Source organism: Exophiala aquamarina, assembly GCF_000709125.1.
Source record: "Exophiala aquamarina CBS 119918 chromosome Unknown aczIA-supercont1.4, whole genome shotgun sequence".
Lineage (NCBI taxonomy): Eukaryota > Fungi > Ascomycota > Eurotiomycetes > Chaetothyriales > Herpotrichiellaceae > Exophiala > Exophiala aquamarina.
This window is the reverse complement of record NW_013550584.1, coordinates 1,086,399-1,101,398: the sequence shown is the minus strand read 5'-3', so window position 1 is coordinate 1,101,398 and position 15,000 is coordinate 1,086,399. Positions and strand designations below refer to the sequence as shown.

General features: G+C 51.8%; 5 protein-coding genes across 5 annotated transcripts; 3 read left to right on the top strand and 2 right to left on the bottom strand.

The window, feature by feature from the left end:
• Positions 1–1,875: 1,875 nt before the first annotated feature.
• On the top strand, positions 1,876–2,835 carry A1O9_05510 (uncharacterized protein; the record flags this gene model as incomplete). The annotated part of the gene is made up of 1 exon (XM_013404728.1): positions 1,876–2,835. The coding sequence occupies one exon, from the start codon at positions 1,876–1,878 to the stop codon at positions 2,833–2,835; it is 960 nt and encodes a 319-aa protein (XP_013260182.1).
• An 889-nt stretch (positions 2,836–3,724) lies between these two features.
• Positions 3,725–6,880, top strand: A1O9_05509 (uncharacterized protein; the record flags this gene model as incomplete). The annotated part of the gene is made up of 1 exon (XM_013404727.1): positions 3,725–6,880. One exon carries the CDS (start codon positions 3,725–3,727, stop codon positions 6,878–6,880), a length of 3,156 nt encoding a protein of 1,051 aa, XP_013260181.1.
• A 259-nt stretch (positions 6,881–7,139) lies between these two features.
• A1O9_05508 (uncharacterized protein) lies at positions 7,140–8,977 on the bottom strand (the record flags this gene model as incomplete). The annotated part of the gene is made up of 6 exons (XM_013404726.1): positions 7,140–8,211; positions 8,323–8,421; positions 8,474–8,490; positions 8,551–8,626; positions 8,712–8,759; positions 8,898–8,977. The coding sequence occupies 6 exons, from the start codon at positions 8,975–8,977 to the stop codon at positions 7,140–7,142; spliced, it is 1,392 nt and encodes a 463-aa protein (XP_013260180.1).
• Positions 8,978–9,545: 568 nt separating this feature from the next.
• On the bottom strand, positions 9,546–10,140 carry A1O9_05507 (uncharacterized protein; the record flags this gene model as incomplete). The annotated part of the gene is made up of 3 exons (XM_013404725.1): positions 9,546–9,633; positions 9,677–9,967; positions 10,043–10,140. The coding sequence occupies 3 exons, from the start codon at positions 10,138–10,140 to the stop codon at positions 9,546–9,548; spliced, it is 477 nt and encodes a 158-aa protein (XP_013260179.1).
• A 1,401-nt stretch (positions 10,141–11,541) lies between these two features.
• A1O9_05506 (uncharacterized protein) lies at positions 11,542–14,176 on the top strand (the record flags this gene model as incomplete). Its single annotated transcript, XM_013404724.1, has 5 exons — positions 11,542–11,767; positions 11,819–12,654; positions 12,705–12,986; positions 13,049–13,306; positions 13,382–14,176. The coding sequence occupies 5 exons, from the start codon at positions 11,542–11,544 to the stop codon at positions 14,174–14,176; spliced, it is 2,397 nt and encodes a 798-aa protein (XP_013260178.1).
• Positions 14,177–15,000: the final 824 nt, after the last annotated feature.

The window sequence follows — 15,000 nt, the reverse complement described above, 5'->3', positions numbered from 1 at the left end:
CTTAGCGACTCAAATGAATGACTACGAGTACGGCAAACTAAGCAAGTTATCCAGGATGACTGATTAGTTAGATCAGCGTGTACGGCTAGTTCTAGCAACCCAAGTCTTTCAGGTCTGGAGATTACGATGCAGTGGTTCGTACACCATGACCCTACAGCCTGCTTGGTAGGTCAATTAATTGCACCACCGCCGCGTACGTAGCATGTACCAACTACAACCTACACCGGCACTGGCCGTGGTACGGTCGATGCAGGCCGGTTGTGCTCATTCGCGCGCGTGTCAAGATTAACACGCGGTCCCCGTTTGGCAGCTACCTAAAGTTGCCACCCAGCCTCGTTGAAAATCGAGTCAAAAAGGAGGCTCGTGCGTATCCGCGCGGGTGTGTTATTTTTGGGATTGTGTAATTGCAGAGACAGCGACACCCAATTGTTACAATGGCCACCGAATGCTTCAGCGGCAGAGTGGGCAGAGTTGGCAGAGTCGTTTGACAAAGGCCAGGAGGTTGGTTGAAAACCAAGGGACGGTCAGATCCAACCGAATTGATGCGAGGACCAAACTTGGCAGGAATGGATGTTTCGAATACCCCGGGCGCCTCTCCCTCGGCAGACGCCAGGGGCACGTTGGGTGCGTACGAATGGATAAGGGAGAAAGCCAGTGCCTTGAGCGAGGGAGTGGGACCTTCTGCGGGCAGTACTCCGTACACTCCGTACGAGTGGGTGGTTTAGGTGGGTTTGGTGGCACCAAGGGACGATAGGCGTACGTATGCGGCGGGGGTAGCTTCACTGCTATGAGGGTTCTTCGGGGGGGTATTGATAGGCTTGGATAGGCCTGCTGCAGCCACACGGGTATTGGAGTCTGTAGCTGCAGCACACCCATGTCAAAATGCTTGAAACAGAGGGCGGCAGCCAATTGAGAGCCCTAACCACCCTTGAGGCTCCTACCCCCTGCTTCATCCTCCCCACATCAGTTGTATCAGAACCGTCAGAAGCTTTTCTCCTTTGTTACATTCATCATTTCTTCGCTGCGGACAGAGGCCCTGTCTTATACCATCCCTGGTCCTACTTGCCCCTCCATGTCTCCATTTTCAACACTACGATCATCGTACCGAGCACCACTAAATGCCTGTTCCTCCTTCCGCCTTCAGCGATTCGCTGGACGCAAGGGCGTGTACCACTTCTGTTTCCATCCACTCCCCTCTCAGCTCGAGCCAACTACGAGTACCGCATGTTCTGATGGCTCCCTTTACGTCTTTGTGTACGGATACATTCTCGTTTGTCTTCAAGCTTGCGTGATGTTTCATGGCTAGCCCACCTCTAGATGCCTGATGCCCGCGTGGAATCGCCTCCCTCTCCTATCTATTCTCTTCGACTTGCCCGATGCCGAGGACTCTGCTGCGTCTGATCAGACCACCCATGTCACTCGCTCGCTGGCCTTGCGCTGTCCATTGACCTGACCGCAGGCCACAGACCATGTATCCACAGCTCTCACAACCATGGACCATGTGTCAAACCTCCTTGGCCGCTAGGGTTTCCATACACAAAATGTTTTATAGTAGATGCCCACTGGCCCAGGCCTTCTGTCAGTCTCAGCACTCAGCCCACACTGTCCATCGCACAGGCCTTCTTTTCTCTCTTTCAATCATTCATCCTCTTCAACACGCCCGGGGCAGGTACCTCTCTCCTACTTTCTACCGCCCTCTACACATTCATTTGGCTTCCGCTGGCCGTGCCTACCACGTTCCTTCACCGAGCAGAGCTTGGTCTGTTAAACGGTCCCGACGACCTTTAGAACACCTTGACCCATATCCCAGCAATAAAGGGAGAAGTTGAACCAACTGTCGCTATAAAACCCAGCCGCAACCCGCCATCCCGCAACATGCATTTCACAGCTTATATCGCTCCAGCATTGCTGGTGCTGGCCCAAATGGCGGAGGCAAAAGCCATCATCCACTTACCCAACGCCATCCGAAGAAGGGACTACTCGCAAGAAGTGAAGAAGGTTGCAGATAGACTCATTCGACGTGCTACCGTCGGGACCAACGACTTGCTTCAACCTCAGAGCTTCAATGGTCTACTCCCACTATCCGAACCTGATGCCGCCTTGAATGAATCCATCGCAGAAGCATGCATCGGTTCTTTGAGTTCGATCACCGGTGTTCAAAATGATGCCGGGCTTACCGCATGTTATAACATTCTGCAATGGGATAGTAAGCTAGGCTCCTTCATGGCGGACCTTCGACTCTACCAAGCGTTTGAACCCAAAGGCGTCTTCGCCAACGTCAGCGTCAGCGATATCCAGATCGGTGTCCAGTATCCGAGTTCGACCACCTTTCAGTCAGTGCCCAAGTCCAAGACCAAAAGAGATCTCGAGGGACGCCAAGCATCTTCCATAAACAGCAGCATGACCGAGATTGAGCAGTATCTTCTCATGGGATCTTTCCTAACACACTTGGATATCAAGAAGCTCAACAACACACAGATCATGTCGTTGATGTTGCCCGAAATCAAGCTCAACACTGCCGAATCCCAAAAGGCTGTGTCGGCTAACATCACCTCTGCCGAGGGTGCTTGGTTTGTCATCGGAGAGTTTAGCTCTGATTTCGACGGCAAGCTTGTTACTCTCGCAGCAGCCAACAATGCCATCGAAGCTGCCTTGCCATTCATCCTTCCTGGAGTAACCCTGGGGATTTTCCCCACTGGATTGATCATCACCATGGCATGGACAGGCCTCTTCTTCCTGGCCTACGGGTTGGGCACTCTGGGCCGAATCAAGTACAGAGATGCGTATCGAAAGAGAATGGCAGTTCGAGTTGGCCGAACAGGAAAAAGAATATAGAAGGAACCCGGAAAAAAAGTAAAATATAAGGCAGGAATAAAGCAATCAAGTCGCAACGACAAGGCAAATCTGGGGTCCACCTTTTTAGGAAGTTGTGTTTTTTATTGCGTCCTTGGTTTCACATCATATACCCTCGTTTGGCATACTGGATTTGAACCATTCGTTTCTCTCAACCCTGGAGAGCCTTGGTGTCTATTGTGGGCTCGAGTGTTTCCATATGTGTATCAATAGCGAGCGGCATTGAGAGCGAGTTGGAAGGAAAGACAGGAGAATTGCAGACTCTAGCGGAGAATTGAAAGACACGTGACCAACGACTATTTGGGGAGCGAGGGGCTCGTTTCTTTTTCCTTCTGCCCTTTTTTAAACCTTTTCTCCGCTTTTCAACGCCCACTACCTCGTGACCCAACGTGACCTGATTCGCCACAAAACAACTCCCACAACCTTTGAACCTGTCGTTGTCTTTGGGTTGGGCCTGGATGACCAGTCTGAAATGTGTCTCCCGCATCTTCTGGCTTTGTCAATGGTGGATAAAAAGTATCATTTTTTGGTACGAGGTACTTCAGAGCCTCATGTATATTGATTCCAATTCACTGCTCCCATCACGTGCTCCACGTTTCGCACCCGCCCACTCGCGGGTAGGATTTCTCTGAGTTTTCCCCGAGGCCTGGACACTTTCCAGATCATACCTTTACCCGAATTGTAATCTTCAACTCACGTCTACTTCAAGGGAGGTAGGTGGATAGGTGCGAGGTTCGGCCCTGCAACACCCAGTGGCAGTGGCACCAGCAATCACACGCCTGATGATCAGGGATCGATGAACCACGATATTTAGATCCACCGTCCATCTCGAGCAATTACAACCATGGAGCATCTTTTCCCCTACCCAAAAATGGGCTCGTCGTTCCTTGAGGTCCTTCATGATCCCTTGACACGCAAGCTACTTGGGTTCGACGCCGTCCACGCAGAGAAGACTCCATTCATCGGTGGTGTCACTTCGCGACTGAAATTCCTGTTGAATGACGCGACCACCCATCTTTCATTCCTCAAGATCGGATACACTGCGCTTGAGGCTTTTTTGCAAGCCAATTGTACTGGACCACCACTCGATTTCAATCCTGAAGAATCAATATTTCCAGAAGTATACTGGAATGATGGTCTGAAAATACTGAAGGAAGAGCTCTTTCAATCTCTCGCTGTCGACGGCAGTGGACCTTATCCGTTGACACCACATATTGAACTGTTCTGGCTAGCTAAGCTCCTAACTTCCGACACCACGCTCGCAGAAGCAGGGTTCAATGGCCGTCGTGCTCGATTCAGAGTCAACTTCTGGCATCAGAAGCTTCTGTCCGAAGAGTCCCCATCACTCCGCAGTGCTCTGTATTCCGACGCCGAAATCCTTGAACACCAGCTCTCGTCACGACTTGCATATGGAGGCGCAGCCGCTGAAGAACACTTTGTTGAATTTCTCGTTGAAAGAGCCCTCGTTAAAACCCATTATGGGGACGACCAGGTTGCCAGGGTCGACCTCGCACATGCTGCGACCACAAGACAGTTTCAATTCGCACTGAGCGGCGTACTGGGAAAGCGCACAAAGTTTCAAGATCGCGACATCACCCAACTGGTTGTCCTGGCCAAGAGCAGGGATCATGAGCCAGAGCCCTATAGCAGTCGAAAATCAAGTCGAGCTGAAGCCTCGGACTCGAGGAAGTCAAGCGCGGTCGATACGGGGTCTGCCTCGCGACACCCACGCCCAAAAAGTCCCAATACCCCCATCAGTCCTCCACCTACGTCGGTACCTTATCGTTCAGCGACACCAACACGGCCGATGGGTAGCCATGAACATCTCTCCCGTCTAGCAAGTCCGATTACCCAACCAGAAAATATCCTTCTCAACGACGACACCCTCCTGGAACGGATTCATTTCAAGCAGACTTTGGTTCCAATGTCTTCCGACAACATGACCCAAGTTGTTCCCCCCGAGTCAGCTTTGCCACCTCAGCTTGCAGCGCTTGACCCCGCCAACCAACCGCTGCTGTTCCCCATGGACAGTATCATCCTCCTAGCAACAGCTAGCAGTATCTCTAACACCTCTCCATCCGATGGTCTTGTCAGGGAAGAGACGCTTCCGTATGCTACACGGGTCCTAGATGGCGGATCTAGTAATTGGCAAGTCTACACTCAAGCACTCCTAGTTCGAAGTAGAATCGAAGGGTATCGGTCCCGCACGACAGAAAGAGGCCTTCTCCAACTCCAAGCACTCGTTGACCAAGTCATAGCTGAAACTTCCGAAGCCCAACCTTCGACATCCTCGAATTCCGATCCTGATGCTAAGCTCCCCGCCGCAAACACATTCCTTCCTAAAGCTTCAGCCTCTGAGTCCGCCACTGTGGCTGAACGACTGAGATACATCTACCAGCTTTCACCTCCTTTGAGGTGGGAACTCGAAGCCGAGCTTGCGGCGCGCTGGACACATATGGGCGGGCTCAAGACGGCGCTGGAGATTTATGAACGTCTGCAAATGCATGCTGAGGTAGCGCTATGTCTCGCGGCAACGGATCGCGAGGGCGATGCTATCAAACTATTGAAATCCATGCTCTTCGAGGATGTCACCGCGAGTGCTACAACCGCTGCAAAAGGCCCAGCCCAAGAGAATGGTGGCGGCTCCGACGAGACCATTTCACTCAAATTTCGCACCTCTCCTCCACCCACTGACGCACCTCGCTTGCTTTGCATCCTGGGGGACATCACATCTCACCCTTCGTATTACGATCTAGCATGGACTGCGTCAGGCAATAGGTACGCTCGCGCACAACGTTCCCTCGGCCGGCATTTCACCAAGAAGCGTGACTTCCCTGCTGCAGCCAAGGCGTTCACGCTTGCATTGGGCGTCACGCAGGTAGACCGCAGCTGCTGGTTCTCCCTCGGCTGCGTCCAGCTTGAGCTTGAGGATTGGATGGGTGCAGTGGAGAGCTTTACGCGCTGTGTACAGCTCGAGGACAGCGACGGGGAGAGCTGGAGTAATATGGCAGTGGCTTTGTTGAAGTTACCGCCACCGCAGTCTTCAGCGACGGAGCAGCAGCCAGAGGAAGATAAGGTGCCACAAGCGTCTGACACCCCTGACGCCGACCACGACCACGACGAACCTCCTGATCCACTGACCCAGACCAAACAGCAACAGCTCGAACGCCGCCAACGACAGGGACCATACGCACACACATTCTCAGCTCTTCGCGCTCTCCGGCGCGCTGCAACTCTCAAGCGCGACGACGCTCGTATCTGGGACAATTATCTGACAGTGGCGGCGTCGATCCCACCCAGTGCGGGCACGCCGTGGAGTGAGATCATTCAGGCCATGGGTCGTGTGATTGAGCTCCGTGGGAAGCGAGAGGGTGAGGGGTGCATCGATCTCAACATATTAAAGGTTCTCGTCGAGTATATCACCGCGGGGTATGATTATCCTGCCGCAGATGGTGGTAGTGAGACCAGCAGCAGCATGGCGGACGACAAAGCTGAGCCAGGTATACGAAGCGAGACCAAGGCAATTCAGCAGCCACCTACAGAAAAGTCAGCAACATCAATAACCACCCCGTCCCCGACCCCAGCCCGACTACTACACCTCCCCGCCTCCCTCCTGCACCTAATCGACACGCAAATAACACCGCTGGCCACCAGTTCCCCCTCCCTCTACCTCCTCCTCACCAAGGTCTCAACATGGCGACACCGCCCGACATTGGCCCTCTCCCAAGCCGAGAAATCCTGGCGGCTTCGTCTTACCACGCTCTCGCCATCTGAGGATTTTGGCAGTTTATCCCAGACGGACTGGGAGAGTGTCGTCAACAAAACTATCTGGTTGATGCGAGTGTACAAGGAGTTAGGCCCGAAGGAGAGGGAAAGGACAGGGGGAGTTGTGGAGTCGAAGTGGGCGTTTAAGGCGAGGACCGCCGCAAGGAGGGTTCTGGGTAGAGCGAAGGATACCTGGGAGGGGAGCGACGGATGGGTCAGGTTGGAGGGAGAGGTAGAAGGTCTGAGAGGAGGCGCGGAGTAGAAATAGCAGTGTTGATCTTTGTGTGTTTTGAGGTTGTTGAATAGCGTGTCCGGAGGGAATTTTGGTGTGGCGAGGCTACTTGGGTTGAGGGATCGATCACAGAGTGGATTTATCTTTGCAGAAAAGAAAAGGAAAAGCTGATGATTGCACATACAGCAACTATGGCCATGCATTGTTCACAACGGGCTGATTCGTTTCTCATCATCGTCGGCCACATATATATGTAGCACAGGAAGCTTGCCTCCCCACGCCATCCACGTTATGCACGAACTTCAAGCTTCCGCTTTAACCAGCCGCAAAAACTCTCGAAGACCACAGGATCCTGACCTTGGAGCCAGCGGAGGTGCACTCTTTCTGTCCTCGTCGTCGCGGCGTCGCCGTGGGCCGGAAGCACGGAGATCTTGGCGACGAGGCCGGGCTCCGCCTCCGCTTCGCCTTCATCACCGCTGCCGCCGTCGTTATCGTCGTCGACAACATCATCATGATGGTCTTTCATCTCCTGATCCTCGGCCTTGTCCCGCTTCTCTTGCTTCCTCCTAGCCTTCCGACTCCAGACATCGCCCGCTTGGCTAAGCAAGAAGCCCACACAGCGCGCGTGCTGAAATCTCCACTTCAGCTCTAACTTGCCCATCTCCTCATCAATCCGCTTGCATATCACGTCAGGATCGCCATGACTAACGCCAAACTCCACCTCCGTCGCTCCCGGCAAGAATCTCTTCTCCACTCCACTATTCCCCCCAACGCCACCCCTCGCGACAGCCAGACTCGGCCTGAACCCCATCCAGCTCCAGGATACACACCACCGCCTCGTCTTCTGTCCTTGGACCAACTCCGTGACCGCGTAATTCGTACACTCTCGGTCCTTCAAGTCTTCGACGATGGCCGCCACGCTGGACAGCTTGCCCAGCATGCTGCTGAACCACTGGATTCTGCAGACGAGCGCCGGAGACGTCGATTCGCGGATCAGTTGAGACACGAACTCGACTTCGCCGCCGGGCGTGATCATCTCGACCGGTGCGCCGGTGCAGCTGGAGTTCGGGGGCCGGGATTTCTGCGTGGCGGATTCGAGCATCGATGTCGCGGAGGCGTAGAAAGGTGGATTCGTCAGGAGGATGTCGATCCTTTCGAATGGTGAGAGTTCGTCGCAGGGGATGAGCTGTTTTCCTGATTGATCGGTGTCGATGAGCTTGATGCGCGATTGGAGGTCGTTGCTGGAAATGTTCTTCTCGGCGAATGAGCGGTTCTTCGGGTCGATTTCCGTGGCGAGGAAGAGCCAGTTCGTGCGTTGCCGGCAGGCGAGGAGTGGGTAGATGCATGATGAGCCCGTGCCGCTTTTGCAAATGGGGCCACATATGTTAGTCAAACCCGTGGAATATGAGTGATAGACTAGGCTTGCGCTAGAGGTGCGATCGGGAGGACATGAGAGGTGGAATTGGGCTTACATATCCAATCCAATCACGCGGCGATCTGGGTCGTGTCCATCCCGAAAATCCGGTGAAGTAGAGTCGAGCAGCTGCTGGATGAAGAGGATGTAATTGAATCTGGTAAGTGTGAGTAATCAGTGATAGGTACGATCGGTTGCGAGCTGGAGACACCTGCCGGTTTGGAACCTGGTGGTTTTAATCATCAGAATGGGGACCGCCAACGAAGAAGGTCAATAGGAGACTTACGGGTGGACAAAGCCGATCCTCGGGCAGTTCAATTTCGAGATTGAAATCGCGATGGAGAAGCGATTTGGTGAGCTGTCTGAGCATCGTCACGGTATCATGTTAGGGACTGACTATTGGAGCTCCAAAAGCCAACATTCTGGGCACGCATGTCGACAACATACCTGACGCTCTCTGGGTCGGAGAAGTCTAGTTGGCGATTCTGCTTGAGTCTGGACGTTGGGAAAAGACCAAATTAGCCGGACTGTTCCAAGTGTAGAAGACACGCGTTGAATAAAGATATTGACCCTGCATTGTACACCGGGGTCTGTCCTCGAACGTCTACAGGTAGATGACAAGAAACTACAAACCTTTTCGCGAAGTGCGGATACTGAAGTGCTAGGGCCGTGAAGTCGACTTCATTCTTGTATATGTCATCTGGAGCCGGCATTGGGCAGAATGAGGAGAGTGTGAAGAGTCGTGGTCTGGGATGGGTGGGCACGCCGACAGAAGCCCATCCACAGCAGTCAGCTGGTGACCAAAGACTTCACTGAATCAAGGTCTGGTATGGTTTGAGTCCGTCTTCTTGCGTTCAGCGAATACAGCTATGGGAGATACAAAGGCTATGCAAATAGTGCAAATAGTGCACGCGTAGAGCGGTGGTATTTAAAAGGAATGAAGTGCGAAATGACCAACTGCATGAAATGATCATACCGAAGATACTATGCCTAAATAGTCCTCGTGCGAGGCTGCATTGGACGCCAAGTCCTCTTGTACCAAATCTTCTATCAATCTGCCAACCTCCCCGTCCAGAGCAGAGAGCGACGCGAGCAGTCCAGGAGTTGCGGTACAAATTGGCCCATACCGATATGATCTAGACTCAATCTCGTGTTCGAATCATCACCATTAAAGCCGGCCGTTTGAACATCACCATCTAAGGTTTCCGCGAGAAGACTGCTGGCGGATCGGAATACTCGCTCAGGCTTTGCATCATTTTAACTCTTGAGGCCATGCCTCAATCACAGCCGAGCTGACAGTCCCGCTCTCTTTTCTTGGTTGAGAAGCCTCTGTGCGACCTGAAACATTAAACCATCAGTATCGAGCCCCCTGCAGGCGGCATTTTATTAGTGCTACGGAAGAAGAAACTTACATAGAAGGCCTTTCCTCCCTGCTCACTCTCAAAGGTAACTGCAGCGCAGGCGTCAGGAAATGCAGTCCTAGGCTTCCCCAAAGGAACCGATACTTACTTGTTGAGCCCTTAGGAATATACACTACCTCTCCGGCCTTGGCCACAACGCGTTGACCGTTGCCGTCGGAAAACACAATATCACCCGAGATGACATATTTCGCTTCGGAGAAGGCAAAGGTCGCGGTGTGCTTGGCACCCTTCTCGACGTCGAAGAACCCGGCTGTGATGGGCTTCTCAGGGTCGTCAGCGATGCTATCGGACATTGTCAGTCTACAGGTCAATGATTTTGCTGGTTTCTTTTTGGAGGGGGGAGGGAGGGTAACGTACCTTGTGACGGTATCGCCGATGAAAATGTCCTTGTTGTTGGCATAAAATGGCAACTTGGCCGACGAGGCGTCTTTGAAGAATTGCAGAGATGGTGCCATGGCGGATAATTAATATATCAGTATTTTCGTTTAATTCGCTATGCAAAAAGGACAACCCTGAGGTAAGAAAGGAAATGAACTCTTGCAAAATCTCTACGATAGATCTTCCAGATAGAGGAACAAGAGCTAAATCATCAATGCTTTCGAGCGGTTCTTCGTACCAAGTATAGTAGCTCCTGAAAGTGTTTTCGGATAGTTTTACTACTTAGGGCAAAGTTTGGGTTGGATTCTAGGATTGCTTTACTTGTTGCGCACACTTGTCCCTTCGACTTCACGCATTGCATTCCGGGCTCTTATCACTGCTATGTGCATACTTTTTAGCCCTCGCTGCCCTTGATGATCTCGACAGACCGGAAAATATACTATTTCCGTGGCTTTATGGTGAGCTATGTGGGAATAAATTTATGACCCACATCGAACTCTGCACGTGATCTGGTAGTACTGGAGTGCTGTATTTGAACCAGACAGCGAGTGTTGATCCGTGAGATTGTTGCATAGGAGGCGATAGTTATATACGAAGCTTGCTTTAGAGCCATGTCCAAGAGGGTATCAAGGGGGCATGTTTAGGTCAGCGACTGGTAAAGCTGGTAATGTTACAATTGGGTGACTTTGTACTGGTATAATGCAGTCTCAATAACTTGACACTCGGATCCTGTGCCAGTTAGCCCCTCGGCAGAGTTTGCAGCGTGTGAATCATAACCGTCCTGCTGGCATGGTGATTCATAGTGCCTAATGGTTGGTTGAATCCTTGATTCGATATGACACATAATTTCACGATGGTAGTCCACCAATATGAATCAGATCGTTGACGAGCCCACGCAATTTATATCTCAATGTCCATGACGATGGGTGTTAAAGGAGCATCTATTCGAAGCGAATGGACAAGTATTGAGCTTCGTCTTAAGGTTTAGAACCTGGACATCCGGCGGATGGCCATATTTCAGACTGTTTGTGGTATGATGGGGCCAGAATCGATGCATCACAGAATTTGGCATAATGCAATTGAGAGCATCTGGAAGAAATTGTACATACGTGGTATTGATGAAGTGAATACGCTTTCCTTGGAGCGAGATGTTGTCGCGATGTTGTGTTGAAGAAGTGATCGTGTCGGGTGCCTGGTGCCTGGTTAACGCGAGGCATGGTCACGTGGCACTTCACAACAGCTAAGTCCTAAATAGCATCACGCTAGGACACAATCTCAATATTAATAACAATTAACGACTAATTATGCACTCCACGTTGAACTAGCAACCAGCTAACTCAGCCTAACTCAGCCTAACCCAGTCTTTGTCTCACAAACATCGTGACATAGCAATAGCTAATGCTGACCTCTCCTCTTTCATCCCTTCATCCATCTTTGGTCACTTCCTTTCATCGTGCATCAAAACCATCGTTGCAAGTATGGAGAAGCCAATGTCGCTGGACGACACCTCCATACCGGGGAAACTGTTTTTACTCTCCGAGGAGGACGCTGCAGTCCGTCCATCCATCAAACCATGGAATCAGCGTCATCCACAAACTGCCTTTCGAATGGTATGCCTCATGGTGATTTTGATGATATACTGGCCTCTTGCTTTTATCTTCCCTCGCTCCCCGTTTCATTCTCAGAGCCCCATTGCCGCCACAGGTATGTGTACCAAGCTCTAGGCCTCCACGCAACCAATTACTAATGTGATAGGAATAGAAGAACAGGGCATTTGCCTCACACCTGAATGCGTTCATGCTGCCTCTGAAATCTTGTACAATCTTTCTCCGGACTATAAGAATATCGACGCTTGTACCGATTTCGAAGAGCTCGTCTGTGGTGGATGGCGTGATCGCCATGATCTTCGTCCCGATCAAGGTGATGCTTTTACTGGCACAATCATGTCGGAGACCTCCCAAACTTTACTGCGCCATATTCTCGAATCTGATTATCCGGGTTCATCAGCAGTAAGTTTTGACGAAATCAAATGTCATCATTTTGTTGGTCTGGATATTGACCAGCTTCAGCACTCTTCCTTCTCTCCAGTCAATCTGGCATCCCTGGCAGAGTCAGTGGATGAAGAGAATTTCGACAAGCTTAAAGCCGCTTATGATGCTTGTTTGGACGAGGACTCGATTAGAAAGGCTGGGCTAGCGCCACTCGCCGAGCTTCTTGATACTGTCAACCATATCTACCCGGCCTCGTGTCTGCGTTCTCAAGGAAGCTCAGATGCCCTATCAGAGGCTGTGATCTATCTGGCAAAACTAGGAGTCACCGCATTGGTGGCATCGGGTACTGGAGCTGATGATAGAGATCCTGACAAGGTAGTTGTTTCTGTCTCGGCTCCCTACAGGATTGGATTGCCCGCCAAAGAATTATACTCCGACGACAAAGTCCTCGAGAAGTATAAGGCGGTTGTCCACAATGTATTCGCGGCACTTTACCCGCAAAAACTCGCCCACATCAAAGAGAGTACTGGCGCAGTGGTTGACTTTGAGAAGAAGCTTGCAGCGGCTTCGCCCGACGCCGAGGATAGGGACGATGTGACAGTGCGTATAAACTTCCCAACCCCTCTCCATGACTAATGCCTTTGGATCAGAAATATTACAATCCAATGTCCCTCAAGGAGACCGACGCTCTTACTCCCGACCTTCATATTTCCAAGCTCGTAGAAAGCCTATCACCCAAAGATGTGAAGACGGACCGCGTGATCGTCATGGCGCCTCAATATCTTAAAGATCTCAATAAATTGATCTCGAGCACTCCAAAGAGTGTCTTCAATACCTATTTCCAATGGAAAATCATTCAAGCGTTCTACCCATACGTCGAGGCAGATGCCCTCACACCATATCGGCGATTTGTCAATGAACTGCAAGGAAAGGTAAGACCTGCCATGCGGCAATCCCCACCTACTTGATCAAGCAACGTACTGACTCCTTCCAGGATCCTGATTCAACTCCTGAACGGTGGCGAACATGTGTCAACCATGCGGATGACGGGGTAGGCTGGATTCTCTCGCGTTTCTTCGTTGAGAAGGCTTTCTCTGCCAAGGCCAAGGACCTTGGTGATCAAATCGTATCGGACATCAAGAACCAGTTTGTCAGGAAGCTCGAGAAGACAACGTGGATGGAGGAGGAGGTCATTGACCTCGCGATCCGCAAAGTCCACAACATCGTTCAAAAGATTGGTTATCCGACTAAGGTTCGTTGCCTCCCAAAATAGAAACTCCCTTAATATGGGGTTTGCAGTGAAGTTGACCAAATGTTGATTTAACAGAGTCCCAACATTCTTGATCCGCCCAGTCTCCGCGACTACTACAAGGACGTCAAGATCAACTCGTCAACCTACTTCGAGAACGCTGCATCCATGAGCACCTTCGAGGTCATCCGCGAGTGGAGCGCCCTGGGCAAGCCAGTCGACCGAGACCAATGGGACATGACGGTCCCAACCGTCAACGCATATTACAACCCACCCGGCAACGAGATCGTCTTCCCTGCGGGAATCATGCAGTTCCCTGTCTTCGACGTTGCGGTCCCGCAATACCTCTCCTACGGCGCCTTTGGATCCGTCTCAGGCCACGAGCTCTCGCACGCCTTTGACTCGACGGGGCGCCACTACGACCAGGACGGGAACTACACGGATTGGTGGACGGACAAAACGGTCGCGCAATTCAAGGGCAAAGCCGAGTGTTTCGTCAACCAGTACGCAAACTTCACGGTCGAGGGCTCCGACGGCAAACCGCTGCACGTCAACGGCCGCCTCACGCTGGGCGAGAACATCGCCGACGCAGGCGGCCTCTCCGCAGCGTTCCAGGCGTGGAAGGAACGCGCGGCAGAGACCCCCAACCTGGGTCTCCCCGGCTTGGACTTCTTCACGCAGGAACAGCTGTTCTTCGTTAGCTATTCGAACTGGTGGTGCGGCAAGTCTCGCAGGGAGACGGCAATCCAGCGCATCTATACCGATCCCCATGCACCCAAGTGGGCTAGGATTCTCGGCACCATGGCCAATTCGCGCGAGTTCAGGGACAGTTTCAAGTGTAAGAGCAGAGAGCCGGTCTGTGAGTTGTGGTGAGCGAGCGAGCGAGGAAGTCAGGTCAGCCGACTAGGAGGGGAACTGGCACACACACGCCTGAGCAGCGCCTATTTTATCTGTCACTGGTGCCACCTGCAACAGGAAGGACAAAAGCAGGTCGCTCATCGTCGAGATTGGAAAAAAAAAGGGCCGGGCATCCTGCTTCAGAGACAGTATAGTATATACGACAAGTCCGTGAATAAAGCTACGTTGGGAAAAGTAGAGCGCCAATTTCCGCGTTGCTGCGGTAGCGGTAGCGTCCGTTGCCCACACACGTATTACTCACACTGATCACTTGAATGTGACTATTACTATCATAATATGTGCCGTGCCACGCAACCCGCCAACAGTATTTGGACAGGTCCCCTGCTCCTCCTCTTACATCTTCACGACCTGATCAAACATACAGGCGCATGGTGATCCGTTCGTATCCGTCCAAGGAATCACCATAAGAGGAGAGAGAAATGTATAAGGCAGGAAAATTACCTTGAGTTATGGTTCCATGTATCGATTTGATTTGTACTTGTGGACAAGAAACAAAAGAAAGAAATGGCCGCCCCACTTCCCCTTGTCCTTCTGGCTTTGCCCTATCTTATTTCTGACATCTCAGCCACTCTTCCATACACAGCCCCCGGCCCCCCTCCCCGCCTCTCTCTGATTGAGTTATAGCGGGAAGGTACAAGTTCCCCCCATTCCTGCCTTAATTTGCATTTGATGTTCCTAGACTCAAATAGATCGCGCCGTGGGTATCAAGCCATGCGAAAAAAGGGGGAAAGAAAAACAAGTGGAACAGGCTGGGGGGTAAAGTCGTACAGCGCCATCAA